At 62.7% G+C, this 26363-nt stretch overlaps 4 protein-coding genes across 10 annotated transcripts in view; 2 read left to right on the top strand and 2 right to left on the bottom strand.

Moving 5' to 3' along the window:
• Positions 1 to 1006: 1006 nt before the first annotated feature.
• RGS11 (regulator of G protein signaling 11) lies at positions 1007 to 10177 on the bottom strand. Of its 5 annotated transcripts, none has more exons than XM_081257861.1 (17): positions 10094 to 10177; positions 9639 to 9735; positions 9512 to 9562; positions 9239 to 9366; positions 8569 to 8620; positions 8389 to 8447; positions 8100 to 8176; positions 7853 to 7934; positions 6645 to 6713; positions 5692 to 5739; positions 5548 to 5609; positions 5331 to 5444; positions 5137 to 5252; positions 4955 to 5042; positions 4731 to 4869; positions 1848 to 1930; positions 1007 to 1769 (listed from the first exon to the last, which is right to left on the bottom strand). In XM_081257861.1, the coding sequence occupies exons 1-17, from the start codon at positions 10154 to 10156 to the stop codon at positions 1661 to 1663; spliced, it is 1437 nt and encodes a 478-aa protein (XP_081113987.1). In that variant the 5' UTR covers positions 10157 to 10177; the 3' UTR covers positions 1007 to 1660. The 5 variants fall into 5 exon arrangements, with proteins under 5 accessions (XP_081113987.1, XP_081113988.1, XP_081113989.1 ...); XM_081257862.1 differs by having other exon boundaries at positions 5692 to 5721; positions 9260 to 9366; XM_081257863.1 differs by lacking the exons at positions 5548 to 5609; positions 7853 to 7934 and having other exon boundaries at positions 5331 to 5486.
• A 2396-nt stretch (positions 10178 to 12573) lies between these two features.
• Positions 12574 to 14986, top strand: ARHGDIG (Rho GDP dissociation inhibitor gamma). Its single transcript, XM_081255744.1, has 6 exons — positions 12574 to 12690; positions 13754 to 13933; positions 14011 to 14094; positions 14346 to 14422; positions 14503 to 14566; positions 14662 to 14986. Exons 1-6 carry the CDS (start codon positions 12618 to 12620, stop codon positions 14859 to 14861), a joined length of 678 nt encoding a protein of 225 aa, XP_081111870.1. The 5' UTR covers positions 12574 to 12617; the 3' UTR covers positions 14862 to 14986.
• Positions 14987 to 15167: 181 nt separating this feature from the next.
• PDIA2 (protein disulfide isomerase family A member 2) lies at positions 15168 to 18344 on the top strand. The gene is made up of 11 exons (XM_081255743.1): positions 15168 to 15425; positions 16045 to 16251; positions 16321 to 16454; positions 16533 to 16670; positions 16753 to 16869; positions 16959 to 17084; positions 17162 to 17359; positions 17452 to 17572; positions 17645 to 17826; positions 17962 to 18072; positions 18194 to 18344. The coding sequence occupies exons 1-11, from the start codon at positions 15197 to 15199 to the stop codon at positions 18233 to 18235; spliced, it is 1605 nt and encodes a 534-aa protein (XP_081111869.1). The 5' UTR covers positions 15168 to 15196; the 3' UTR covers positions 18236 to 18344.
• Positions 18345 to 18656: 312 nt separating this feature from the next.
• The window catches only part of AXIN1 (axin 1), a 58883-nt gene continuing 51176 nt past the window's right edge, over positions 18657 to 26363 (bottom strand). For 2 of the 3 annotated variants that reach the window (XM_081256144.1, XM_081256145.1), the window contains exons 7-11: positions 25974 to 26144; positions 23701 to 23946; positions 21881 to 21988; positions 20070 to 20237; positions 18657 to 19441 (exon numbers count right to left, since the gene is read on the bottom strand). In XM_081256144.1, coding sequence (XP_081112270.1) covers positions 19315 to 19441; positions 20070 to 20237; positions 21881 to 21988; positions 23701 to 23946; positions 25974 to 26144 — 820 coding nt within the window. In that variant the 3' untranslated portion in view covers positions 18657 to 19314. The remainder of the gene's footprint in view (positions 19442 to 20069; positions 20238 to 21880; positions 21989 to 23700; positions 23947 to 25973; positions 26145 to 26363) is intronic. The other variant, XM_081256146.1, reaches the window with a different exon arrangement.

The following is a 26363-nucleotide window of genomic DNA, read 5'->3' as shown; positions in this document are numbered from 1 at the left end:
GCCCTGTGTGTGCCTGTGTTTGTCTGCTGGATCAGTGGGAAAGGCTGCTGGGGAGGTGAGGCCAGCACCCACACCACCCAATCAGAGACTGGGAGCGTCCAGCACGGCCTCCAAGTGCATCTCAGGTCTGTGGTTCCCGCCCTGCTCACCCACAGCAGGCTAGGAACCCAGCCTGTGGGCATTCTCCCACCCGGGACAGGCAGGGGGTCCCCCAGCACCTGTGTCCTCTAGGGCTGAGCTCTGGTAGCTGCCCAGGCAGGAGGAGCCCAGGCAGGGGGCTTCAGTGAGACGAAGGTTTGGGTTACCAAAGTGATGGGGGCTGTTGTGGAGAATCCTGCAGGAATTTCCTGAAGGCGCTTACGTGTGACAAGCCTGCTTCCAGAACCAGGTCTGTTTCTCCTTGTGCAGGCCTGGGAGGCAACGACAAGGCTGAGGTTGAGGGGTTGGATTCCCTGTCCCTGTGAGAAGCCACCTGGGCCCAAGGGCCCAGGTCTGGGTCCACAGCAGAGGAGGGAGGAGCTGGCTCTAGGCAGGGACCAGCCTTCAGGTTCCAGGACGATGTGCAGGAGTTCGGGGTCTGGGCCGCCCCGGAGACACCCTCACCGGTGCACCCTGGACTTGTAAATAAAGCCCACACTGTGCTCCGTGTCACTGTGATGTCTTAGGGCACAGCTGACCCTGGAGAGGCTGGGTTCAACACCAGACAGCCCCCTGGACTCTGTGCTCACTCTCCCCTGGAGGACTCAGGCATCCATGTGCCGCCAGAGCACAAGCTCCCCACTGTCTCCCCAAGTCTGCAGCCTGAGCCCAGCCCCAGGCCTACAGACCCCACACAAGGGATCCTCCACCCACTGCCTCTGACACCTGAACTTCCCATTGTCCTTCACCACCTCCCTCACCAGTGCATGCCTCACCCACACGCCACACGTGCATGCACACCCACCACAAGCACACCCACCACGTGTGCACCCACCACGATTTGGACCACAGCAGGACAGGCTCAGAGTGAGGACCCAAAGGTCTTTTATTTCTGGGCTGGGAGTGGGAGGGTGTGGGCAGCCCTGAGGGAGGGGTGGCGCTGCCCCAGCTGAGCCAGTCTGGCTGCACTCCCAAAGGAGCAGCTGAGTCTCGGGGGGCCCTCGGAGCGGGGACTCCCTGGTGTCTTTCCCTAGAGGCTCTGCCGCCCTGGCTGTGAACCAGGGCTGGCTGTTGGAGGAGCAATGATGCTGGAGCCATCTCTGTACAACACCGGGGAGAAGCCACGGGCCTCGGGTGGCCACGGAGGCGGAGTGGCCACGGCCCAGTGGGAGCAGCACCTCCCCCTGCACGCCCACGCCCCCTGCTGGCGGCCACCTGACTATGAAATCTTGCCCTAGGAGTCACCAGCGGGGTGGGAACCGGCGTAGAATGCCAGGTGTGCTGCCATCTTGTCTCAGTCCAGGGCACCCCTGCCCTGGGAATCAGCACCCGAACAGCCCCTTCTGGGGGAGGGTGTGACAAAGGAAAAGGTGGAAGCCAGAGAGGTCGGTGCCCCCATAAGGCCGGGCGCTTGGGGCCCGAGGAGACTCCCGTGCCGGGGAGTCTCAGTGGCTGCAAGGACCCTGGGCAAGAGGAGTTGATGAGGGCAAGATGGCCCCATTCTGCCCCTGCCCAGGCCCACCTAGGCCTCCCCGTCACCACCCGAGGGCTCCCTGGAGGCGGAGGCAGAGGCAGGAAGGAGAGCAGGGCTGGGGCTGGAATGGCGCGGCTTCCGCATGAACGGGAACACCCTGTGGAGAAAAAGGGGCCTGAGCGCAGGGCGCCACCCCCGGCATCCCACCTGCCTCCCTGGGCACCACCTGGCTGACCGTCGCTTGGTCTCCGGGGGCACCACGGCCTCCGCCAGCAGGTCTTTGTACAAATCCGACTTCAGGAACCTCGGGTAGGAGTCCTGCAACAGACAGCATCTGGACCTGACCCCTTCCCACTCCTGGTCTCAGCCAGCACTGCCCAGGCTCCTCCAAGGGCGGGGCCCACAGTGGACTGGGCTGGAGCAGCCTCCCCAGACCAGCCCAGACCAGGTCGGACTCAGGGAGACTGGCCCCCAACCACGCAGGAGCCCGGTGCCCACATGGGGAGTGAACGTGGCGCCTCCTGCGACAGGGAACCGGTGTCACTGGTTCTTGCAGACCCACAGAGTGAGGCTGGGCACGTGGAGCGGGACAAAGTCACGGTCGACAAAAACCACGGGATTCAATAAAGAGGGACAGGAATCTACAAACCCGGGTGTTATATTTTTAAAAGAAAAATACACATTTTAAATTGTTAACTTTTGGTGGAGGAGCAGGGGTATAAACAAGATTTAGTTGAATGTACTTTGTCGATTGGATTTTGAAACTGTGTAGATATTTTAAGTAATTATAAAATAAATAAGCAACCCCCAAACACTGAAGGGGGACAGTGAAGCTGGGCGTCCAGTGGGCGACACCACCCTAGCCACACGTAACCGAGTGTCCAAGGGGCGTCTGAGGGGCTGTGGACAAAGGACCGAAAAAACAAACAGTAAACGACTCTCAGTCACTGTGAATGGTAGTGTCGTGCTGCTCAGTTGAGCTACTGAGTGAATCTCGAGAAAAAGCAAGTGAGTGATTATGTTGGCACCACTGAAAACCCAGATTTTCAGTAGGGGAATGAGGAGCGAGAGAGAGAGGCCAAAGAGGTTAAGGAAACTCTATAATCCTGATTCCGAATTAGAAGTATCAGTATGAACTCCTGGTATGTTTTTGTTAAAACACGTATTTCCTGATTCTGTCCACTGAAAGTCCTGGGAACCATGACCACCCCTGACGCTATGACGGGTCTTATGTGCAGGTCATGGTTCCTGAACACCACCCCCGAGGGAGGGCTGAGGGCCCGAGGAATGGCTGGCTCTAGGTCTGGAGTAGGACGGCCCCTTAGAAAGCTAGGAAGCACCATAGATTTCGGACACGTCACAGGACTCAAGAGCAATCAGCCGGAGAGGGGGACCTCTGCACGTCCCATGAGACAAGGACTGAAAGGGATTGAAACCCATCAAGTATGGTCAAAACGTGAATTTACAATGGTATTAAAAGCATCCCAACCTCACTGACTACCCTTGGCAGATACCAGGGGTCCAACTGCTTATGTTGAAAAGTGGTAATTAAAGAAGGAATCAAGGGACTCCCCTGGTGGGTGGTCCAGTGGTAAAGAATCTGCCTTCCAATGCAGGGGACGCAAGTTTGACCCCTGGTCAGGGAAGTAGGATCCCACATGCAGCAGGGCATCTAAGCCCACGTGCCACAACTCCAGAGCCCATGTGCTCTGGAACCCGAACGCCACAACTAGAGAAGAGAAAACCCACACGCCACAACTAGAGAGAAGCCCGCGTGCCACAACGAAGACCCGATGCAGCCAAAAAAATTAAGAAAATAAATATTTTTAAAAAATTATGTTTAGGACTTCCCTGGTGGTGCAGTGGTTAAGAATTCACCTGCCAACGCAGGGGACACGGGTTCAACCGCTGGTCTGGGAAAATCCCACATTCCACAGAGCAACTAAGCCCACGTGCCACAACTACTGAAGTCCGCACGCCTAGAGCCCGTGCTCCGCAACAAGATAAACCACAGCAATGAGAAGCCCGCGCACCGCAACGAAGAGTAGCCCCCACCCACCGCAACTAGAGAAAGCCCGTGCACAGCAGCAACAGACCCCAATGCAGCCATAAATAAATAAATAAGTAAGTAAGTAAGTAAGTAAGTTTAAAGGAGGAATCAAGCCTTGGTCCTGCCTTTCCTCTATGATCGGTACCACTGGGCCAGCAATGAGCAGAGAGAGGAGGCGTCAGAACAGGCAGGCAGTGATGGGTTAGAACATCCCACACCCTCATGAAATCATGGAACTGGGCCAGACTGTCAAGGCTGCTTTCACCACAAAAGAGAGAGAGCTGGACTGACATCCCTCCTGAGTGGAGAACACATCAGACACCACCTCTGAAGTAACTATTCCCAAACAAACCAAACCAACAACAACAAAACTGAAAACAATCTGATCAAGGAACACGGTGTCCACAAGCTGGAGAATGGAGGACGGATTCTCCCCTGGAGGCTCCAGAAGAAACCAGCCTGCTCTCACCCTGATCTCAGCCCCGAGACCCCATCAGGCTTCTACCTCCACAGCACAGAGAATAAGCAGCAGCGGGAAACTAGCCTGAGGTCACGTGGGGAAGGGGACGCGACTGGCCACTTGAGGGCATTGAGTAAATACTGTTGGTGTTTCGGGTGTGATGCTGGCCTCTGCTGCCACGTTGAAAGAGAAGCGGTGGCCGTGTCCTTTAAGGGAACTTCCTGCAATACCTACAGACAGGAAGTCTGGAAATGGCTTTAAAGTCGAGGGGGGTGTGTGCGTGTGGTTGGCCACTGGACAGGATGGACCGTGAGTCTGGATAGGCCCCGAGACGACAGTTTGTGAAGGTGGGCTGTAGGTACGTGGGGATTTGTCATTTACTTTTTGTTCATATTTGACCTTTTCCACGTTAGGACACTTTACAACCACAGCTGGACAAGCCCTGCGGCTGCCCTGAGCCTTGGTTTGCTGCTCTGTAAAGCGCGGTGTGAGCTGCGGGACTAAGCTGGCAGGAGCCGCGGGGAGCGGGTGCGGACCAGCCTCTGAGCTGTGACCACTGAAGCCACCTGACACCGGCTTGGGGGGGGCGGCGAGGGAGAGGCGCCCACCTTCTTCATCAGCATGTAGATGTGCAGCTGGGCGTCATCCAGCACATGGCGGTGCGGCCGGCCCAGGCCCACCAGCGTCCGCTCCATCGTCCGGCTGTCGATGTTGACCCAGCGGGCAGCACCGGGGGCCAGGAACTGCCTGGCATGGGAGAGGGGAGCCCCGGTGGGTCTGGGCCATTCGGGCTGGCCGCTGCCCGCCCCCCGCCCCACCCTGCGGCACTCACTGGTACACGGCGTCCACCAGGGTGGGGACCTGGGCCTGCCCTCCGTGGCGCAGCTCCTCACAGGCCTCCCAGAAGCTGAGGTTCTCGGCTGGGGGTCCGGGCACCGGGTCAGGCCCACCCCAGGCTGGTGGAAACCTGGGGTGGGGGGGCTCAAGCAGGGAGCAGGGGAGGGGGCTTCTCACCACTGAACTCTTTCCTGAGAAAGTCCATGAAATGGGCCCGTCCCACAGGGTCTTCCAAGAGTTCCCGGAAGCTGAAGGCCCACTGCTCCACACGGAGCCTTGTGGGCACGGCCGCGCTGGGGGAAGGGCGGGTGGGTCAGGGGCACGAGGAAGGCAGGGGCACACCTGCAGCTCCTGGCCCACCCCGGGCTCACCTGGGTGCATTCATGGCCCAGTAGGTATCGTTGTCTGTGACCCAGGGGTTGCTGGGCAGGCACCCCGACATGATGGGGTCGTGCGGCCCACGCTGGCTGCTAAATTTCAGGTACCTGGGGGTGGAGGGTGGTGCCAGGGCCAGTGCAGGGAGGGCGCTGGAGGAAGGGTTTGGGCTCTGGGCTGGGGGTCTCCAGCCACCACCCCCATCCCACTCACGCCTCAAGGCAGATGGAGGACTTCACCCGGGCCCTGCCCAGTGCCTTTCGTAAGCACTCGACCTAGGATGGGAGACCTGTGACGGGCGCCGGGGCTGGGAGCCACCAGCCCACCCCTCCCCTCACTTCTGCCCCCAGGACCTACCTCCCGCCTGTAGAAGTCCACGGTCTTGGTCTGGAAGGGGCCGGTGGGCTGCAGTTAGAAGGCAGGTCCCTATAGGGACTGACATCCCACCCCTGCCCTGCCCTCCGGAGCCCTGGCCTCTAATGCAGGGGTCTGACTTTCCAGGACGCCTCCTGGGGCCTCAAGTCTGGACGTTTCGGGATGTTCACCAAGCCTTCAGGTGCTCAGAGTTGCCTTGAGTTTCCCCAACTGTCACTATTTCATGTTTTCAAATGTACTGAAAGGAGGGGAGGGCAACCAGCATCCTCAGGATGCCTGTGATGCCAACCTTTCCTCTCAGCTATCTTTGCGTGACTTTGATGGAAATCACAAACCTATGACCGTGAACTATGATTTTGAAGTCAGGAAGGTGTTTTCTCAGAAAAGTACTAGATGACTCTGCTCTATGTTTTGGGTGTCGTGGGATCTGACCGAGGACTCTGCTGCTACAAAGTTCGGACATGTGTCCTGGTCAATTCCATCCAGTTTGGAGGCTTTGGAGGCACATGGTTCATTCGGCCCTGGTTGCTCGGGCCCGTGGCCCTGCTCGCCACCCCTCCAGGTCCCCACAGACCCTGATGTTGCCCTGGCCTGGGGGAAGAAACCCCCTCCCCGCATAGGGTCTACTGTACTTACTTGCACCCAGGGCAGCAGGTGGGAGGTGAGAGAGAGCAAGAGTTAGCAGGGGGCTGGGAGTCGGGGCAGTGAGCCGGGGAGCAAAGCAGGAGACTTGGAGTGACTGAATCATGGGACATTTGGATGGACAAGTGGACAGGTGGGTGGGCAGCCCCCAAGCAGTCCCCTAGTGGTGGAGTGGGGGGGGTAAAGGGGCAGGGGGGGAGGTGGAGGGGTTAAGGGAGGTGGGGGCACATGGAGCGGAGGGTACTGTGCAGGGGTGGGGAGTGGCTGGGTGTGTGTGCACGCAGGGTCCTCACCATCTGCACTCGCCCAGCAGTGCAGGAACCCCGCTCTGGACCTTGCTCCAGCACGCTGGGGACCCCAGGCTGCAGAGGGGGGATGAGATGAAGCGGGGGCACAGCTCAGGCAGGCTGCTGAGACCCTCCTAACCCCATACACTGAAGCTCTGCACCCATGTCAGGCCCTAATGTGGAAACGTGCTCAGGGGAACTCGGGACCTGTACGCTCTCTGCTCATCCCCACCCCAGGGCACCCTCCCTGTCTAGCCCACCCTGGTCCCCTCTCCAGCCCCTCACCCAGCTCCTGGCTCCTAAAGCGAAGTCTGTGACCTGCCCTCAAGCCCCCCGTTCTTCCTCGCCTCAGCCAAACTCACCACCGAGCTCCTGGCTGCTCAGGCCAGAATCCCAGCCCTACCTGAGACAGCCCCTCTGGCCGCACCTCGTCCTGACCACCCCGTCCCCAGACACACATGCCTCACCAGAGGCCACGGGCGCCATTACTGGTCTCTCCACAGGACCACCGCCGGCCCTCAGCCCGCTGCTCAGCCTTGGCCACGCCCACTCCACCCTCAACGCCGGAGACCCCGTGACCCTCAGGTGGAAGATTAAGGGTCATTTTCCCAGAGACACTACCCACACCTGATGAGGTAATCAGGCCCCTGGGTGCCTCTCTTTTTTTTTTTCATGGAGTTTTTTCCCCCGGAGCTTCTATTCATGGTCTGCTGTGATTGCCCCTCACAGCACACATCTGTGTCTACTGGTCTCTCCCCTGCCCCACACAGTAGGGGGACCTCAACCCACCTGCCAGGCCCACGGATCTGGGTAAGGCCTGACCCCAGAAGCTCTTGGCCTGTGACGTCAGTCCCTCATGCTGCAGCTAAGGCTGCCCTCACTCACCTCCCCCCACCCCAAGGGCCCTCAGGTGCTCTCACTCACCCCCCCACCCCGCCCAGGGCCTTCAGGTGCCCACATTCTGCTTCCTTAGACCCAGAGAGAAGCTGCTGTGTCCTAGTCTGTGGGTGGGGGCAACTCAGGCCTGGCCTTGTGACCTTTGGGTTCTCATGAACCACAGAAACAGAACTTCCTGTCACCTGACAGGATCCCTAAAAGCATGTCCTTCCCAGGGGTCAGAAAGCAGGTCCTCCTCAGCGAGCACCTAAGGAGGCACACTGACCGCTAGCAGGACTCCACTGCTGTCCAAGGACCACCCCCCACAAGGGGCTCACCGGGGGCCTGTTCACCAGCCAGTACGTCTGCTCCTGGCATGCGATGACCAGCCTGTCCCCCTTCCTGCGCTGCTTAGCTGCCCTGGGGGGGGTTAGGCAGAGCTGGGGGGACACTGTGCCCACCACCTCACCCCCAACTTCAGGCCGAGGCCCGGGCAGGCAGCCAAGCCTGGGCGCACTGTTTCTGGTCCCAGGGCTGCCAGTGCCCGGGCCGGGGGCGTGCGGGGCACGCAGGGCGTGGTCTCACCACAGCTGCTCTCTTGCCTGCATCACTACCAGGTCCCACGTGTGGCTAATCTTCCTGTGCAGCTGGTCGTAGTGCTCCTGCAGAGTGGTGAGGTCTCCAGTGGGAAACTCCCTCTGGTGCCCAGCTCTGGGGTGTGGACCCCCCACCTCCCCTCTGAGACCACCTAGGGTGTTTGTGCTTGTGTATCCACATCACCCTGGGGTCTGGGCTGTGTGCTCTAGGGCCACAAGTAGGGGACTGGGCTCCTCTGGCTGGATTCAGCCTGGGAGGGGTGGGGAGGGTGTCCCACCTTTTCGTGGTCAACCAGGCCCCCCCGCTTTCGGATGTTCTTCTTGGCCAGGTAGATGGCTGGAAGGACAGGGCACAGGTTGCAGAGGAGCAATGTCAGCTCCCCCTCCCCTGTGGCATCACACCTGCAGCCACCAGTCCTGGGAGTTTGTCCCCGGCTAGCCCACCCCTCCTCACTCACCATAGTCCAGCTCAGCGGCTGGCCACAGGGTGCTCATCCAGAAATAGGGCGTCTGGTGTGGTGCAAGGACAAAGGTATCTGTGACCTTCTGGGCCTTCCCTGCCCCAAGAGTCATCCCCACCCTCTCAGCTCCCTTGGGAAGAGACTGGGCTGGCTGGGGGGGTATCTTCCCACTGCCCCAAGGCTCAGCTGACCATCCACCATTCCCTCCACCTGGACCGAGCTGCACTTGGTTCACTGACTCTGGGCTCCCTGCCCAGGCCCAGGAGGTAGTTGTAGTGCTGGGGGGGTGGGGACTGAGGGCAGGACCTGCCGGGGTCCCTGGTGTGGCCACGGAGGGCAGGAGGGGGTGCTCCATCATGACTGAGGACGCACACTGAGGTGCAGGGATCCTGTCCTTAGGCCCCTTCTTCAGGGCTGGGGCCTAAGGACCCCGGGTAAGCTGGTGGAGTCCTCTGCAGGTACTATGCCTTATGGGGCCCTGCTAAAGGTTAAAGGTCCCTCCCCTTAACTTGGTCTTTCTGTCACAGGGACGCTTCCAGTCCAGGCCTTTTGGGGAGGGGGCAGTGGACCACAAGATCTGCGGTGACATCACAGGTCCTGCTCCTGCCCCAGCCCCACCCCTTCCAGGAGTACCCGCCAAGGCGCTGCCTGGTGGGACAGGTCCTACCTGCTCCCAGTTGAGCCTGACCTGGAACCTATAGGGCGTTTCATCCAGCCGGAGCTCGAGGTGGCAGGGGTCTCGCAGTGGGTATAGGTAGCCATGCCGCACTAGGAGGGTGCCCAGGTGCAGGGCCTCTGGGGAGCAAGGTGGTGAATTCTTAATGGGGGGAGCCGAGCCAGGTCCCCCAGCACAGTGGGCTTGGCCCCAGCCCTAGGCCATCAGCACAGCGACCCCAGGGCTGGGTATGGGTGCAGGAAGAGCAGCGGGCTGACCCCTTACCCTCCTCTGTGATGCAGTACTTCTGGATCAACCACTCCATGATGTCGTTGCCTGCATAGCAGAGACTGGGGTAGGGGGAGGCCGAGGCAGGGCCGGCATCCCCCTCCCCGCCCCTGCAGCACCTCACCAGTCACTGCGTGAGGAATGACGGTGACGAGCAGGCGCTGGCTCCGCATCTTCACACCCTGGTCGGGGTCCTGCATACTCACCACCATCCGCTCCATCTGGGCAAAGGAGGTTGAGGGCCTGCGGTGGCCTCCTCCCCCACCCCCAGATCCAGATGCCCCGGAAAAGCACGGGATGCGCCGGATCAGTGTGCTTGAAGGAGATTAACTCTCACTGACGTGGGATTTCAGGCCGTGGCTGACCGCGGAGGCGAGGGGGGGCGCGAGCGAGCAGCGACCCCAACCCCGGGGTCTCCGCCGCCCCACCCCGCTCACACAGTGTCATCGCCCCAGACCCGCGTCCACACTCGCGCGCTCGCGTAGTGTCCACACTCGCGTGCACCCGCACTCACTCCTCTCCTGCCCCTCCCGGCCTCGCATGTCGGGGGTGGGGGGCGGGCGGGATCCCGGCACCCACCTTGCTCAGATGCGGCCTCTGCGCGCGGGGGTGCCCGCCGTGGGACGCGGGGCCGGCGGCCATGGCTGAGGCAGGCCCAGCGGGGCGAGGGTGTCCGGCCGCCCCGCCCCGCCCCTCCCCTCCCCTCCCCTCCCGGGCCGCCGCCCCGCCCGCGAGTTAACCCTCGGCAGCCGCGGGGTCTGGGGTCTGGGGGGACGCGCGTCCGATCATCCACCTCGAGCAGGCTCCCCTCACGTCACGAGAAACCGAGGCCCGTGCCCGCGGGAGCTTGCCTGGAGCTTCGAGAGGGGCTTGGACCCACCCGGACAGCGTGGGGGGAATCAGCCTCTGCTGGGACGGCGGTGGGGGAGGCTCAGAGGTGGGGTGGGAACTCAGGGAAAGGATGGGAACTCAGAAAAGGGGAGAGGGGACTTGTGGGGAAGGAGGGCTGGGGTGGATTACAACCGTTTAGGGTCACTGTAACCCCTCCCCCATACCCACCTCCTGTGTGGCGCCCCAGAATGTGGGCGACCAGCGGTTCAGGGGCTGTAAGGTCTGGGTGAGGGGTCGAACTGGCCTAGGAGTGTGTCCCTGCAACTGTGACACTGTCCCTGACGCATGCAGGTGCTACCGGGCTGGTATGACACTGCATGGCTGCGTAGGTGTGCTGGGACACCTCAAGGGCCTGAGGCCCTTGAGGCCTGGGAGAATATGGCAGGCAGCTCACTTCCCCTCTGTTGCACTGATGATGCCTGGGGCACCAGTTGGGGAACAGACAGAGACCCCACCCGGGTTACCCCGAAACTGTGGGAGACTGTGGGAGGGGTCTTTACTGGGAGAGATCTCAACACCTGCCCCCCAAGATTCGTGGGCAGCCTCTGGGCTCAGGGCCCAGCCTGGCCATTTCTCTCCCTCCTCCAACAGCTTGGCCACCCACACCCCTTTTGTTGGGGCCATTTTAAAGTGGTGCAAACATGTCTATTTCTGATTTTTAGGTGCTTGGGGCAGGGCAGGATGTCGGGGTTAGCCTTTGGCCAGAGCCTCCAACATGGCCATCTGAACCCATTTCCACTGCAGGCAAAGCCATGTCCAGGCTGAGCTGGGGCAGGGGTACTGGAGGGGTGTTCTACCCTTCCCAGGTGCCATTCTCCCTTACATGCCAGTGAAATTCTCTCACCCAGCCCCACCCACACAGGTGGGGTCAGGCTGGCCCCAGGCCTGGCTCTCCTCTCTTCATGGATGGGCTTCCAGAGAGGCTGAAGGCCCCCAGAGGCCAGAGCTGTCCCCAGCCTGGGGACAAGTGGCTTCCCTGACCACCCCAGGGAAGGGGCAGCAGGATGTGACCCTCGAAGGGCTGGGCTCCGGCTGGGGAGACCCTGCCTTGGAAAGACTGTGGGCAGGTGAGGCTCCAAGGGAGACAGTCCCCACCCTAGCACACGTGCCGTCCCCACCCACAGCCTGCTGGCCTCCTTCTCAGATAGGGGGCTCCTTTGGGCCAGGGCAGATCCGATTCTTGGGTGTCCTCAGAAATGGGGGGCGGAGGGGTGTAAGGAAGCAGGGGAACTCTAGCTGGTGTTCTGCCTGCTCCTCCACTTTGACCCAGCTGTCCCCAGCCTCAGGTCCAGCTCACCCCCCCCCCGCTGACCCCCATCTACCTGTCACAAGGTCTGTTTAGGCATCAAGACCAGAGGCCCCTTCTGTGCGCCCCTCTCAGCACTCCACCACCCCGTTCTGTTTCAGATCAGTGTCCTTTTCTCCCCAAGGATGGGGGCCTCTGAGCATAGAGCATGCAAAGACCCCTCCACCCCCCGCCACGCTCACACAGCCCAGTCAATAAACACTGGAATAATGGCTGTGTCTCCAGACTGCACCTCACTGTGTGTGTGGACACTGGCCCCTCCGTGCTGATGCCTGTGAACCTCTGGGGTGCGGGGCCAGGAGGCTGTGCAGACACACACAGCATCCCCCACCCCCCAAGGCTGGGCAGACTCTAGGAGTCCCCTCTGCCCAGACATAAATAAGCTCCAGCGGGGATGGGAGTAGGGGGAGGGGAGGGACTGTCGGGCCCCAGGTGCAGCCTGCGCTGCCTGCAGGTAACGAGAGCCTGGGGACTTGTGGCGGGGGGACGCACCTGCTCCACTCGCGCCCCCAGTCCCACCAGCCCCGCCCAGAGGGCTTCCCCGGAGACTCCCCAGACTCCGGGCGGCGCCGTGGGGTGGGGCAGCTCTGATGGCCAGAGCCGGGTGCAGGCGGGGCTGGATGCTGGGACCGTGACCGCGGCGGCTGTGCGGGGTCCGAGTGCGCCCGCGGCGGGGACGACCGGGTGCCGGCGCCAAGCGGGCGACACGCGCGTCTCTGCGGGGCTGCGCGGGGTCCGCGGAGCGGCTGGGGGCGCGCGGCGCGGGCGCGGCGCTGGGCGCGGGGGGCGCTCCCGGCCGGGATGAGCTCACCGCAGTCGCGCCGGGGCTGAGCGCCGAGCCGGGCGGCGGCGGGGCGGGCGGCGGCTCCTCGGCGGCTCGGCGGCGGGGCCGGGCCGCGGGCCACCATGCTGGGCCTGGACGCGTGTGAGCTGGGGGCGCAGCTGCTGGAGCTGCTCCGGCTGGCGCTGTGCGCCCGAGGTGAGCGGGCCTGGCTAGGGCCAGGGCGGCCACGTGGGCGGGGGGCTCAGCCCGGGGCGCGGCGGCTTCTCCCCCGCGGAAACTTTGGGGGCGCTCGTGGGGACCTCGCGTAGGGGTCCCCCGGCAGGGCTCTGACAGGGGCGGGGGGCTTCGTCCGGGCCAGACACTCATGGGGCAAGGGGTCAAGAGTGGGCGGGTCTGTTTGTGAAGCCAGGGTGGCAGGGGGGCCCTCTCCCCGTGGGAACCTGCCCCTGAGGTCCCATCTCCCTTGGGTGGGGCTGGGGCTCCTTCAGGGAGGGTGTGGATCCCGGGAAAGACTGGAGCGCAGTGGGCAGGGACTCGGAAAGACCCTGCCCCAAGGCACCATGGGAGCTTCCCCTAGGACTGTGGGAAGGGCTCAGAAAGACCCCTGCGTTAAGGCGCCGGGGAAGGGGCTTAGCTGACTGGGTGGAGGCACCTGGGGAGGTGGCCTCAGAGCATAAGTTGAGGGGTTTAGAGAGAACCACCCCTACCCTTCAGGAGCATTATGGAGAGGAACTCCCAAGACTGTGGGGAGGCATTCAGGGAACGCAGTCCCTGAGCAGGGTGGTGGGGACCCTGAGAGGTGTCCGAGAGCCTTATGGGAATATGGGAAGAGGCCTAGGGCACTGGGGACCCTGGAGAGCAGCGAAAAGGCAGAGCCTCTGCTCTAGAGAAGACCTCAGTGGTCACCACTCTGTAGTGGTGGACCCTATCCCTTGGGGTTGTTCCCCATTTGGGGTCTTCCTTCCCCCTACAGTCAGGGAGGGGCCTGGGATGAATGGGTGGGGCAGAAGGATGCAGCTGGAGCCTCCAGGGATCACCTGCCTCCATCTCTTGGGAGCCTTCTCCACTCCCCAGGCCCTTCCCTAAGAGGCTGGGTTTGGGCACTGCTCTGCATCTTCTTGGCCCACCCCTATCCCAGAGCTCTCACCGGACTCCTGTTAAGTTTGGGCAGTGGGAGGTCCAGCTGGCCAGACGGCAGGCTCCAGCAAATACCAGGTCAGCTAGCAGCAGCTGCTCACACACCCTCCCCGACCCCCAGTCCTCCTGACCGACAAGGAGAAGGGGCAGCTGCCGCCAGATGAGGTGCTGGATGAGGCCGTGCCGGAGTACCGGGCCCCGGGGAGGAAGAGCCTCCTGGAGATCCAGCAGCTGGACCCGGACGACGAGAGCCTGGTCAATTACAAGCGGGCGCTGCTGGGGCCTGAGCCGCCTGCCGTGGGTATGCCCACGCCCTGGGCTGGGGTGGGGAGGGTGGGTTAGGGTTAGGGCACCTGTACACTTCTGGTTTCTCTTCAGACCCAAGCCTGCCCAACGTGCAGGTGACCAGCCTGACACTGATGTCTGAGCAGGCCCCAGGGCCCATCACCATGGACCTCACAGGTAACTCCCAGGATGCCTGGTGCGACCCTGAGCCCCAGGCAGGGACCTCACAGGTAACCCTCTCCGCAAAATACAAACTGATCTTTGGGGTAGAGACCTGGGCTCGTTGCCATGGACCTCTTAGGACCCCCCCATGCCCAATCCCAAGTACTCAGACCTAGACCTCACAGGTACAGGCCCCCCATGGGGGCTCCTGGGGCAGGGTCTCAGCCATCCCAGGAGTTCACACTTAGCTGCACTTTCCCTAACAGGGGAGTTGGCTGCGCTGAAAAACCGGGTGTTTGTCCTGAAGGAGGGTGTTGATTACAAAGTGAAGATTACCTTCAAGGTGAGGGAGCTGTCACGGGGGACACCAGCCAGCCACAGGCCCAGCCCCCCAGGTTCCCCCTAACACCCTCTGTCCCTCAGGTCAATAAGGAGATCGTCAGTGGCCTCAAGTGTCTGCATCACACCTACCGCCAGGGCCTGCGAGGTGAGGGCTGCGTGGAGGGGGCAGCCCAGGGGGAAGGCTCGGGGTGGGGGCCAGTGGGACAGAGGGCGGCCCCTGACGCCCTCGCCCTCCCCCAGTGGACAAAGCCGTCTACATGGTGGGCAGCTATGGCCCGAGCACCCAGGAGTATGAGTTTGTGACTCCGTTGGAGGAGGCGCCCCGGGGAGTGCTGGTGCGGGGTGCCTACGTGGTCACGTCCTTCTTCACTGATGACGACAGGACCCCCCACCTGTCCTGGGAGTGGGGCCTCCACATCTGCCAGGACTGGGAGAGCTGAGCGCCCCCTGTCCCAGGGCTGTGTTCCCACTTGCGATCCTGGTCTCCCCCACCTCTGCCAGTCGCTGCAAGGGACCCCTGACCGTTCCCCGGCCCCCTCAGTGGCCAGACCCCCTGCCCTCTGTCCTGTCCCGGGATGCCCCCTCCCCAGGCCTGGCACTGTGCCCTGAACAGTCCTATTAAACGTTGCTCTGTCTCGGTGCCCTCGGTGTCGCCTGTCTGCCTCCCCGCCCCCGGGGTGGGGGGGCCTCCCAGCCTTATCTTCCCTGCAACCAGGCCTGTGTGCCACGTGGCAGCAGCTGCTTGGCCCCCCACCCCCTTATCTGCCCCCGCCCCATGGGCCCCGGCACCGCCATGGACGGCCGGCTCCTGCCAGCGCTGCTGCTGCTGCTCGGGGCCTCAGGCTTGTGGGGACAGGGGCCAGGGCCCGAGGGTCCCTTGGAGGAGCCCCCTGAGGAGGAGCCCCCCGAGAAGGAGCCCCCGGAGGAGGATGGGATCTTGGTGCTGAGCCGGCAGACCCTTGGCCTGGCCTTGCGGGAGCACCCTGCCCTGCTGGTGGAGTTCTGTGAGTGCTTGGGGCCGGTAGGGCTGGGAGACCCGCAGGGGCCACCTGGGGGGTTCTACCCCGCCATGCCAGGGCCACTCGCCCCCACCGTGCTCCTGGAGCTCTGTCAGAAGATACCCGAGGCACAGCCTTGGGGCTGAGCTGGGCCTGGGGGTCCAGCCTCACAGTGGTGAAGGGCACAGGTGCAGGGGAGACCCACGGTCATTGTCCTTCTACAAACTCTTCCGTAAAGGGCCAGCCAGCATTCAGGCTTGCACATTCTTCTGGGTTTTTACAAGCTTTTCACGTGAGAGCCATTCTTAGCCGGCAGGCCTCAACAGGCAGATGGCCGGGAGCTGGCCTCAGGGGGCGGCAACGGAAAATTCCTCCTAAATTCCCTGTCAGGACAGTACTGGCCACTGCCTCCCCAAGCTGGGAGCCTTGAGGAGGCTGGTCTCCGGTACTTGGGCTCCATGTGGCCAAGGCTCAGGTGGGCCCCTGATGAGGAAGGTGTGGACAGGACATGCTTGCTCCCTGCTGGGCCTGACTGGCCCCAAGGTCGGCCAGCTCTGGCCGGGCGGGAGCAGGGGCTGTGGCTGGGGCCATGGAGGCCTGGGGCACTCATGGCCCTGTCCCCCAGACGCCCCATGGTGTGGGCACTGCAAGGCACTGGCCCCTGAGTACAGCAAGGCGGCTGCCCTGCTGGCAGCAGAGTCGGCCAAAGTCAGGCTGGCCAAGGTGGACGGGCCCGCGGAGCCAGAGCTGGCCGAGGAGTTTGCGGTGACAGAGTACCCCACGCTCAAGTTCTTCCGTGATGGGAACCACACGCACCCGGAGGAGTACACTGGTGCGGGGAGTGGGCATGGGCGGGTGGGCGGGTGGCAGGGCTGGCCCAGGCTGAGGGGAATCTCTGCAGGCCCCTGGGAGGCCGAGGGCATTGCTGAGTGGCTGAGGCGGCGGGTGGGGCCCAGTGCCACGAGGCTGGAGGATGAGGAGGGCGCCCAAGCGCTGATAGATGCCCGGGATGTGGTGGTCATTGGCTTCTTCCAGGTGAGCTGGTGGCACGGGGGCCGGGCCTGGGAGCAGGGTCTGTGAGGCCAGTCGGCCTCATAGGCTCGGGCCCCTTAGGACCTGCAGGACAAGGATGTGGCTACCTTCCTGGCCCTGGCCCAGGATGTCCTGGACATGAGCTTTGGCCTCACCAACCAGCCTCAGCTCTTTCAGAAGTTCGGCCTCACCAAGGACACCGTGGTCCTCTTCAAAAAGGTGGGTCACGCTCCGAGTCAGGGCGGAAGTGGGGGTCAGAATCAGGGCGATGGCTCCTGCTGACCCACCCGGCGTTGTCCAGTATGACGAGGGGCGGGCAGACTTCCCAGTGGATGAGGAGCTGGGCCTGGACCAAGAGGATCTGTCACGCTTCCTCCTCACGCACAGCATGCACCTGGTCACGGAGTTCAACAGCCAGGTGAGTGGGGCCGGAGGGCAGGTGCGGGTGGGAGCGGCAGATGGAAGGCGAGCACGGGAGCAGCCCACGAGCGCCACTTGCCCCCGCAGACGTCCCATAAGATCTTTGCAGCCAGGATCCTTAACCACTTGCTGCTGTTCGTCAACCAGACGCTGGCCCCCCACCGGGAGCTGCTGGCGGGCCTCCGGGAGGCGGCTCCCAGCTTCCGGGGGCAGGTACTGTCTCGGCCCATGGGTGGGGGGTGAGGTGGCAGTGGGGAGGTGGGGGGCCCACGCGGACTCCCTGCTGTTAGGTGCTGTTTGTGGTGGTGGACGTGGGCGCCAGCAACGACCACGTGCTCCAGTACTTCGGCCTCAAGGCCGAGGAGGCCCCCACCCTACGCTTCATCAACATTGAGACCACCAAGAAGTACATGCCTGCGGACAGGGGGCCAGTCACCGCCACCTCGGTTGCAGACTTCTGCCGCGCAGTCCTGGGTGGGGAGGTCAAGGTCCGCTGCTGGACTGCCCAGTTGGGGGGAGGGGGTGGGAGCAGCGGCTCTTGGGAGAGACCCGCAATAAAGCACCTGGCCGGTTCTCCCAGCCTTATCACTTGAGCCAGGAGGTCCCCCCCGACTGGGACCAGCGGCCAGTCAAGACCCTCGTGGGCAAGAATTTCGAGCAGGTGGCTTTTGATGAAACCAAGAACGTGTTTATCAAGTTCTGTGAGTGCAGAGGGCAGTGGGCTAGTGGGCAGCAGGGACCCTGCTGGCTGTGCTGATGCCCCCCTGTCCTAGATGCCCCATGGAGCACCCACTGCAAAGAGATGGCCCCGGCCTGGGAGGCACTGGCTGAGAAGTACAGGGACCACGAGGACATCGTCATCGCCGAGCTGGATGCCACGGCCAATGAGCTGGAGGCCCTCCCTGTGCACGGCTTCCCCACCCTCAAGTACTTCCCAGCGGGGCCTGGTCGGAAGGTGAAGCAGGACCCCATCCTTGGTCTGGCCTCAGTCTAGGCTCTTCAGACCTCGGCTGGAGATGCGGCGTGGCCTCGGAGGGCTGGCCTTAGACCCTGGACGGTGTGTCCCCCAGACCCGCCCGTCTTTCCTCAGGTGATTGAATACAAAGGCACCAGGGACCTGGAGACCTTCTCCAAGTTTCTGGACAGCGGGGGTGAGCTGCCTGCAGAGGAGCCCACGGAGGTGCCTGGAGCCCCCTTCCCGGTGGGTGTCTCTGTCCCAAGGCTCCAGGTCTCTGGACGAGTCCTCTGGACGCGCGGCTGTGACATGGGCTGGGCTGGGCTGAGGGTGCAGCTTCCAGCTGGGTCTCTATGACTCTTTCCAGGAGATGCCAGAAAACACCACGGAGCCCAAGGACGAGCTGTAGTTGCACCACTGTCAGCGCCCACCCGGGGAGCCGTGTTCCTTGGTGCCCATGGAAGCTGTGGGCTGTGAATAAAGAGCTCTGGTCCTGGACTGTGTGTGTGGTTCCTGAGCAAGGCAGGCCCCCTGGCCCTTGGTTTGGGCCCAATCTCAGCCTCCTGGGTCCTTCACATCTTGGATGGAAGATGGGTCCCTGGCTCAGGCCTGAGGCTCCACTGGGGCAGGAAGGGGGAGCATGGCATTGCTGCCAGCTTCAGGCCCACTCTCTCTCCCAAGCTCTGCTAGCGTTGCTCCATGGCCCCCACTCCCCACCACAGAGGCTGGCCTGACTTCCTTTGGTGGCTGGGAGACAGGGCACACATCCCAGGAGCCGGCTGAGGGGCATTCCCACCAGCCACGTTGGACAGGTGCAGTCCACAGCCAGGCAAGATTCAAAAATGGTTTTATTTCATTATTATCCAAGTACCTTTGAAAAGATAATTGTACAAGTCAGCGCATGAAAAACGGGCTTGGGGCAGCCCCTCCCCGCTGGCCCAGGCCTGAGAAATGTACATATTTACATGGGCCCTTAGGAGGAAGGGGCCCGGGACCCGCTGAGCCCACGCTTGGGCCTCGGTGCTACGTCACCGGGTCCACACAGTGAGGCAAGAGACAAGCTGTGTTGAAGGCACTCGGTGACATGTACAATGGACAGAGGCCCCACGGGGCCCCCTGCACCCCGGCTCTGGGACAGGCCTGACCAGGGCAGGCCATGGCGGGCGAGTCCCGGAAGGAGAAGCAGAGCCTGTGGGGCGAGCGCCGGGGGCGTCTGCGGTTAGCAGCAGGGGGCTGTGGGGGAGGGTCTCAAGGCGGCCCCATGGTGGGCTCCCTGCTGGGTGGGCTCTTGAGTGTCCTGCAGAGGAGTGGGTGGAAGCCTGTGGGACCCCAGAGGGACCCCTGCCCTCCTGGACACAGATGGACCAAAGGGGTGGCGGCTGTGAGGCGGGCAGCACCCGGCCTTCCGCCAGCAGCCGCGTGTCTGCCACGCTCTCGCGACCCGGCACAGGCCCTCGTGGTGCGCAGCGCGGAGGCCAGGCCCGCCCGTCAGTCCACCTTCTCCACCTTGCCGATGACCTTCTCCTCGAAGACGGGCAGCACGGCCCCATCCTCGCGCACCTCCTCAAACACCACGCCGCATTCGAACTCGTCGCTCACCTTCTTGAAGTAGTATCTGCGGGCGGGAGGGGCGGTGAGGGCGGCAGCGTCCGGCAGTTTGGCAGCCGCCCCCGAAACCTCCTGCAGGGCACGCGAGGCGGTTCTGCCCGGTGCCTGAGTGCCAGTGCTGGACACGTGCGGTGACCACATGCAGGGTCCCTGCCCCGGCCTCTAGGTGCTGTGGGGGAGGAGTGGGTGGGCGTGGGGTTTCTGTCCTCTTCACTGGGCTAAAGCGCCTGCACTCGGCCCAGGGCCCCTCCAGTGGCCACAGCAAACCACCCAGGCAGGCCCACCTTGGGCTGACCCCAGCCGAGACCCCATGGGCCCCACCCGACCTACAGAGCCCAACGAGGAGCGTGCAGGAGCTGGTCTCAGGCCGGCAGGGCTGGGCAGCCCAGGGCAGACCTGCGGAGGATGGTTAGGAGGCTGAGGCGAGGCCGACTGAGGTCACACCAGCACGGGGACCAACAGACCCTCCAGACCCCTTGCTCGGCCTGGAGCCCTCGGCCACCTGAGACCACCCATGCCCCACCCGTCGCGGGGCTCACGCCGACAGCCCGAGGCCAGACGGGTGGAGGCAAGGACTCAACGAGGCGTGAGCACACAGCACTGTCTCCCGAGCTGACCCCACCAACGCCTCTCACCTGTAGTTGCCTTTCTTGGTCAGCAGCTCCTTGAACTGGCCCAGGGTGACCGCACGGCCCCTCACCAGGGTCCGGTAGGGGATGGGCTCCCCACAGAAATAGTAGGCCACGACGGTGCTGTCGCACGACTGGGCGCTCCCACCACCTGCCTTCCTCTGCGATTTCGTCCTGGCGGGTGGAGAAGCAGCGGTGACTGCTGGGCCCCAGGCCCCCCAGTAAACGACAGAGCAGGGCCTGCAGGGTAGGCTGTGCCATGCTCAGAAGTGCCACACATCCACAGGCCCTGACGCCCGCCCCACCCACATAGCCACATCCAGCCCCGGGGGGCTCACCCCGCGTGGTGCCTCAGCCCAGGTTTCCAGTCCTGCGCCAGCCACGTGCCCTGACCCACGCGGACAGCAGCTCGTCGCCTGCCCACCAATTGTCTGACCGGCGCCTCGGCCTGCCCACCACCCACTGCGAGGCCCTGGTCTCACTGTGGCTTGAACTGCCTGGCGGGCAGCACCCACTACCCAGACCACGTGAAGTTAGGCGAGCAGGCTTCTCAGAGCCGGAACCCACAGCGGATGCCTCTGCTGGGCTGCATGAGACAGCCAGGCCACGGAACCCGCCACAGCCACCGCCTCGAGGCTGGGCTAAACTGCTCGTGTCCTAGTAAGGCCTACGGCCCCAAACTTCAGAAACACCTAAGGCCAGGGACTGGACGAACAGAATAGAACTGTGACGGATCCTGACACGGATCTGCCTCATGGCAGAGAGCCTGTCACAAGACCATAAGCAGCAGCCAGCCACACTTCCAGGGAGCGCCGAGGCAAGCAGCGCCTCCTGCCCAGGCTGAGGCAGCACCCGTCTCCTCCAGCGTCCGGTCCTGTAACCGCTCCAGAGCTGCGCACGTGGAGCCTGGCACAGCCCTTGCCCTGGCCAGCTGGGCGTGTCAGTGTCACGTCAGGAAGGCCACCTGAGCCCACAGCAGGCTCTACTCTCCCTGGGGACCCCCCCCGCCCCGGTGCTCCGGGGCACAGAGCCGGCGGTCACCTCAGCTGTGTGGCCATCCACTGCCTGAGCCAGGCTCCCAGAGCCCACTTCCCGTCCCTCAGTCCTGCGACCTCAAGCCCAGGCTGTCCTAGGAGCCCAGCTGGGGTTCCTGTGGGGTCCATTCTCTACAGAAGGGACGCTGAGTCCCTGCTTCTCCAGGGGCCACTGGAGGAGTGACCTATGGGGAGGCCGTGAGCCCCTCAGCACACTCAGCCGGGTGTGATGAAGTACTGTCTGGGGTCAGCCCGGCAAGGCTGAGGTGGGGGCCCCTTCCTTCTTCTCTGTCTTGAGCAGAAGTGCAGGGACAGGGTGGCCAGCACTGTCTACATACGGCCCTTGGCTCCCCAGCGCCCAGCCTGGCCTGCACATGCCCAGGGAGCCGACCCGCAGGTGCCTGTGGTCCACGTGAGAACAGAGCCCGCTTGCTGTGCACAAGTGCCCGGGGCTGACGCTTCCGGTCAGCAGTGCCAGGGGAGTCAGGGCTGCAGCCCTGAACCCATCGATCCGGGCAGGTTGCTGACCAGCGGGTCCCAAGGCCTGGTAGGGACGTGAGGCCAGAGTGCGGGAGGCGAGCGGACCTCCTCTCTGGCCCGTTGGTCACTTGTCACCACGTGGACAGTCAGACGGTTCCTTTGACAGAGATACACTTGCAGACCCAGCTCTTCAGGTGCAGTGCCTGAGCTCCCATCGCGGGCACAGCTGCGCCACTGCAGCACCTGGCCGGAGGCGCGGTATGGCTGGGCGGTACCGGGAAGACCCGGGGGGAGCGCACGTACTCTGTCTCGGAGAGCTCCAGGTCGGACACCGCTGGCACCACGCTCAGCACGGGCGTGCACGCTGGCCTGACACAGGAGCGCCCCCGCTGGATGACCTCCTGCACATACCTAGGGAACAACGGCGTCAGTGAGCCGCATGGGCCTGGGCAGGGCCTCGAGCAGCAGTTGGCGGTGACCACAGGAGACCAGCGGGAAGACGGAGCAGGGGCTCCCAAGACGCTCTGTCACCACAGACGAGGCTCCCACTGTGTGCAGCGGACAGGACACCAAAGCCCTCCTTGGGTTGTGGAGCCGGGTGGGAGGATCAGGACTCCATCAGGATGAGTCGAGAGGCCGACGCTGCTTCCATCCATCCAGGGTTCCCAGACCCTCATCTGGGCAGAGCCTCAGGCACCGGGAACATGCTGGGTCCTGTCACTTCATGCACACTCAGAGGAGCCTTCGCCTTCCGAGAGGAGCTGCCCTGGCCTCCTCCCTGGGGTGCAGCTCTTCCTACTCAGCACTCAACACAGACCTGGGCTCTGGAGCGCGGCCACTGCTCCGTCTGAAGGGGACTCCCTGCCTGGCAGCTCCTCTCCCAGTGGCCTTCCACCCCGGGGGCAATGCTCTGTGGCCCTGACACAACTTCTACTTTCACCGGCCTGGGTGGAGGTCACCCCACGAGGAGGGCCCAACTCTCTGGTCTGTAGCCATTTACAAAAGGCCCACGTGCCCTAGACTGACCACTGTGGAGGTGCCAGAGCCACCTGTGTGGCTCAGCTCAGCGTCACCAGCCAGACACGACATGCCACTGGGCAGGACCTGTGAGTACTCACAGGAAGAACAGACAGTGGGCAGCAAGGGTGATGGGCCAGGAAGCCCCTGCAGGGGGTCCTCACGGCAGGGAGGGTGTCCACACGCCCCGGCCCCCACGGTGGCCCCACTGCTGCCCCGCTGGCCTCCAGCTTACAGGCTAGCACCAGGCAAGGCCGCCTGCACAGCCTGCTCCCCAGCTCTATGCTGACGAACGAGATCACAGGGTGTGAGACAGCTAGGCGTAAACATGGTCACCTTCAGTGACCCGGGGGACACATGTGGGCTTCCAGCTATGCCCAAGACGGACGCTGGGCAGGGTCTGCACCCTGACGCCAGCTTCCCCAGAGCAGCACGGACCCAAACACGGTGAGGCCAGACCCCAGATGCCCAGCTGACCGAGGGCAATGGGAGCCAGTAACATCCAAGAAAAACAGTGGCTGCAGTTTGATGACCACACTCCCCAGATTTCCAGGCCCCTCAGAGACCCTGATCCACCTGGGAATCCTGATGGGTCAGCAGGCCTGGGAAAGTGACCTCTAAGGCCCAGCTGCAAGGATCCAGCCTGGAGGGACGACCTGTCCCCCATAAAGGGGAGGCCTTCCTGCCCCTCTGGGGCCACCCTGGCCCTGAAGGCCAAGGAGGGCACAGTGAGGAGGGCTGTGGGGCTGGGGCCTTTCCAGGAGAAGAGTTTACACCCACCCACATCTCAGCACCGACGTCCTGCCTGCACGTGACATCGGGGCTCCCCTCCGTGTAGCTGTGAACCACATGTTCCGGGCCCCCTTCGTGGAGGCAGCTGGGAGCCCCCAGGACCGCCCCCTCCTGGCTCAGCCAGCACAGCAGCCAATGGTCATCTGACTGTGACCTCCAGCAGTCCCAAGGTAAGGGCGAGTGAGCACATGCGCAGGGCAGTTGCGACACAGGAAGGGCTCCCCCTCCCTCCCCAGAGGGACAGTGTGATGACCACCTGCCCTCCCAGCCCTCGGCCACACAGCAGGAGGCCCTGCTCTCCCGAGGTCCTGTACCTCTGCCTCGAGGGCGCCTTGCTGGCCCTCTTCTCCTCCTCCTCCAGGCGTCGGCGGGCCTCCTCCAGCTGCGTCAGAGGGTTGGGGGCCGGGTTGGGTGGCATCGTGGGGTCCTGGATGAAGAGATGCGAGGGCTGCACGGAGGTCCGGAGCTGGGCGCTGACCCAGGGGTGCACGGCCCCGGGGCGCTCGATGGACAAGGGCCGGGAGCTCTCGTGGGCCTGCTGCTTTTTTGCCCCGGACGACCTGTGGGGCCAGAGAACAAGGTGAGCAGCGCCCACGCCCCCCACGGCCCCCTGCACCTCGAACGTACAGTCCTTCCTGGAAACTTGTGTATTGAAATATAAATCACATCCTATGTGAATACTTTTTTTTTCTGCTTCCCCATGAAAACTTCTTTTAAAGAAAAGTTTTCAGTGTTATTGAAAAGTATTTTGATATTAAAATAAGTGCTCTTTGTGAAAAACCTGAAACAGTCAGGAAATTCAAAGAAAAAATAAATGTAATTCAGAAACAGCCACTCTCGGTATATTCAGTGTATTTCCTTCTCCATTAAAAACACTTGACACAGGGACTTCCCTGGTGGCACAGTGGTTAGGAATCCGCCTGCCAATGCAGGGTATATGGGTTCGAGCCCTGGTCCAGGAAGATCCCACATGCCATGGAGCAACTAAGCCCATGAGCCACAACTACTGAAGCCCCCGAGTCCTAGAGCCCGTGCTCCACAACAAGAGAAGCCTATGGCAACGAGAAGCCCGCGCACCGCAACAAAGAGTAGCCCCTGCTCGCTGCAACTAGAGAAAGCCTCTGCGCGGCAATGAAGAACCAACGCAGCCCAATATAAATAAGTTAAAAAGAAAAACAAAAATACTTGACATAATTAGCATAATTCTGAACACGTGATCTTTCCTGAGTTCCCCCTCCACGTAACATCACGCTCCCCATCATCAGACACTGAGAACGTGCTTTACATCTGTGTGACCTGCCGTCACTCAATCACCGAATGGAATTCGAGTGAAAACATCTGCCTCTCTCAGCTAGGCTGGAGGCCTCAGAAAGGGGGGCTTAGCCTCAGGAGCAAAAAGGAGGGAATCCCAAGAAGGGGGCCCTGGGGGGAGTGGGTTGACCCAGTGCCCTTGTGATGCCAGAACTGCCCAGGGAATGTACCCTAGGGGGAGGTGGACTCCTCCTAAAAAGTCCCACAAGGCCGGCCACAGGGAGACCTCACCCCGTCCCCCTACCCCTCACTCCCTGGCCCCACATTCCCCCCATTCTCCCCTCTACAGGTCTCACCTCCCCTGGCCCCACAGATCCCAAGAAGTGCTGGTGGAGATGCTGTAGCATCAGCATTTGATAGAACCTGCAGCCCAGCCAGAGGGCAGGAGCCTTCCAAACCCAGGAGGCTGTTTCTAGACTCTTACTCTTTACCCACAGAAGCCCTCCAACCCTCCATTTGGGGTTGGGGGAGCGGCCAAGGACAGAGCCAGTCCTTGTGAAAATCGCAAAAGAGAGAAATCCAGAGAAGCCAAAAATCCACCCCCACCAGAGCAAGAGAGGGCCTCACAGAGAGGCCCCCCCACCAGGTCAGGCTCTGTGACTGCAAAGGGTCTGCACACTGGCAGGGGGCTTGTTCCAAGGTTACGTGGACACAAGACACAGGGACCCCGTGTCGCCAATGACCTGCCTCACCTGCCTCACACACACCACTCGGCCCTTCCCAGGAATGCCCAGGAACGGCGAGGGCCCGGGAAGTCCACCCATGGGCCGACCCCACCAGCCCCAGGTCCCCCGCCCAGCCCTGTCCCCACCACAAAGGGGACAGGGGTGACACTGAGACTGACACAGAGCTCAGAGGGACACAGACCAGATGAGAACTGCCCCCGGCAGCTGGAGGACAAGCAGGTTAGGCCCATACGGTTCCTCGTGCAGGCCCTGCCTTAGCTCCTTCTCACAGGAGGGCAGCCACGTGGCAGGAGGCCCCTCCCCAGTGGGGTGGGGTGGGGGGGCTGCAGCAACTTCAGACTGACCCCACCAGTGGGCACTCCTGCCCAGGACAATGAAGCTCAGACGACCCCCACCCCATCACAGGGTCCACACAGGAAGGTGTGGACCTCTGGACCTAATTACAAGGAATTCCTGCTTCCGTGGCATGTGGCTTGCACTAAGACCAGCTGCTCGGGATGCTGGCAGAGGGGCGCTAAAGGCTGGCAGGGTGGCTCTGGACGCCTGTGCCCACAACTGCACAGGGCCCACGCCCACACACGGCTTCTCACCCGTGGCCAGCCTTCCGGTGCCTGCTGATCTCCTTCTCGCCCTCGATGATCCACTGCATGATTTTCTGGTTCTTCTCTGCGTCCTCAGAGGGGCCTGGTGCCTCCACGCTGGTGCTCTTCCCCGACTCGGCCTTCTTGGAGTTTCTTTTGGAGGTCATGCTTGCTTTCCCGCTGCAAGAGCAAGACCCAGGTCACCTGCTACTTCAGCTGGCCTGATGCTGGACAGCTGGCCCAGACCCTCATGGCTATGGGAGGGTGGCCTGGAAGGGCCCCTCCCTGAACGTGGGGCCTCTGCCCTGGCTCTGCGGGCATGAGTGGGGTTGTTTTGGTGGACTCTATGGTGGGAAGGAAAGGAAGGAAGGCGTCCGGGCAGCATGGGCTGGGAGGGTT

Source organism: Mesoplodon bidens (assembly GCF_964165515.1).
Source record: "Mesoplodon bidens genome assembly, chromosome: 15".
NCBI lineage: Eukaryota > Metazoa > Chordata > Mammalia > Artiodactyla > Ziphiidae > Mesoplodon > Mesoplodon bidens.
Note: the sequence above shows the minus strand (reverse complement) of the source record. Positions and strands in the feature narration are given on the sequence as shown.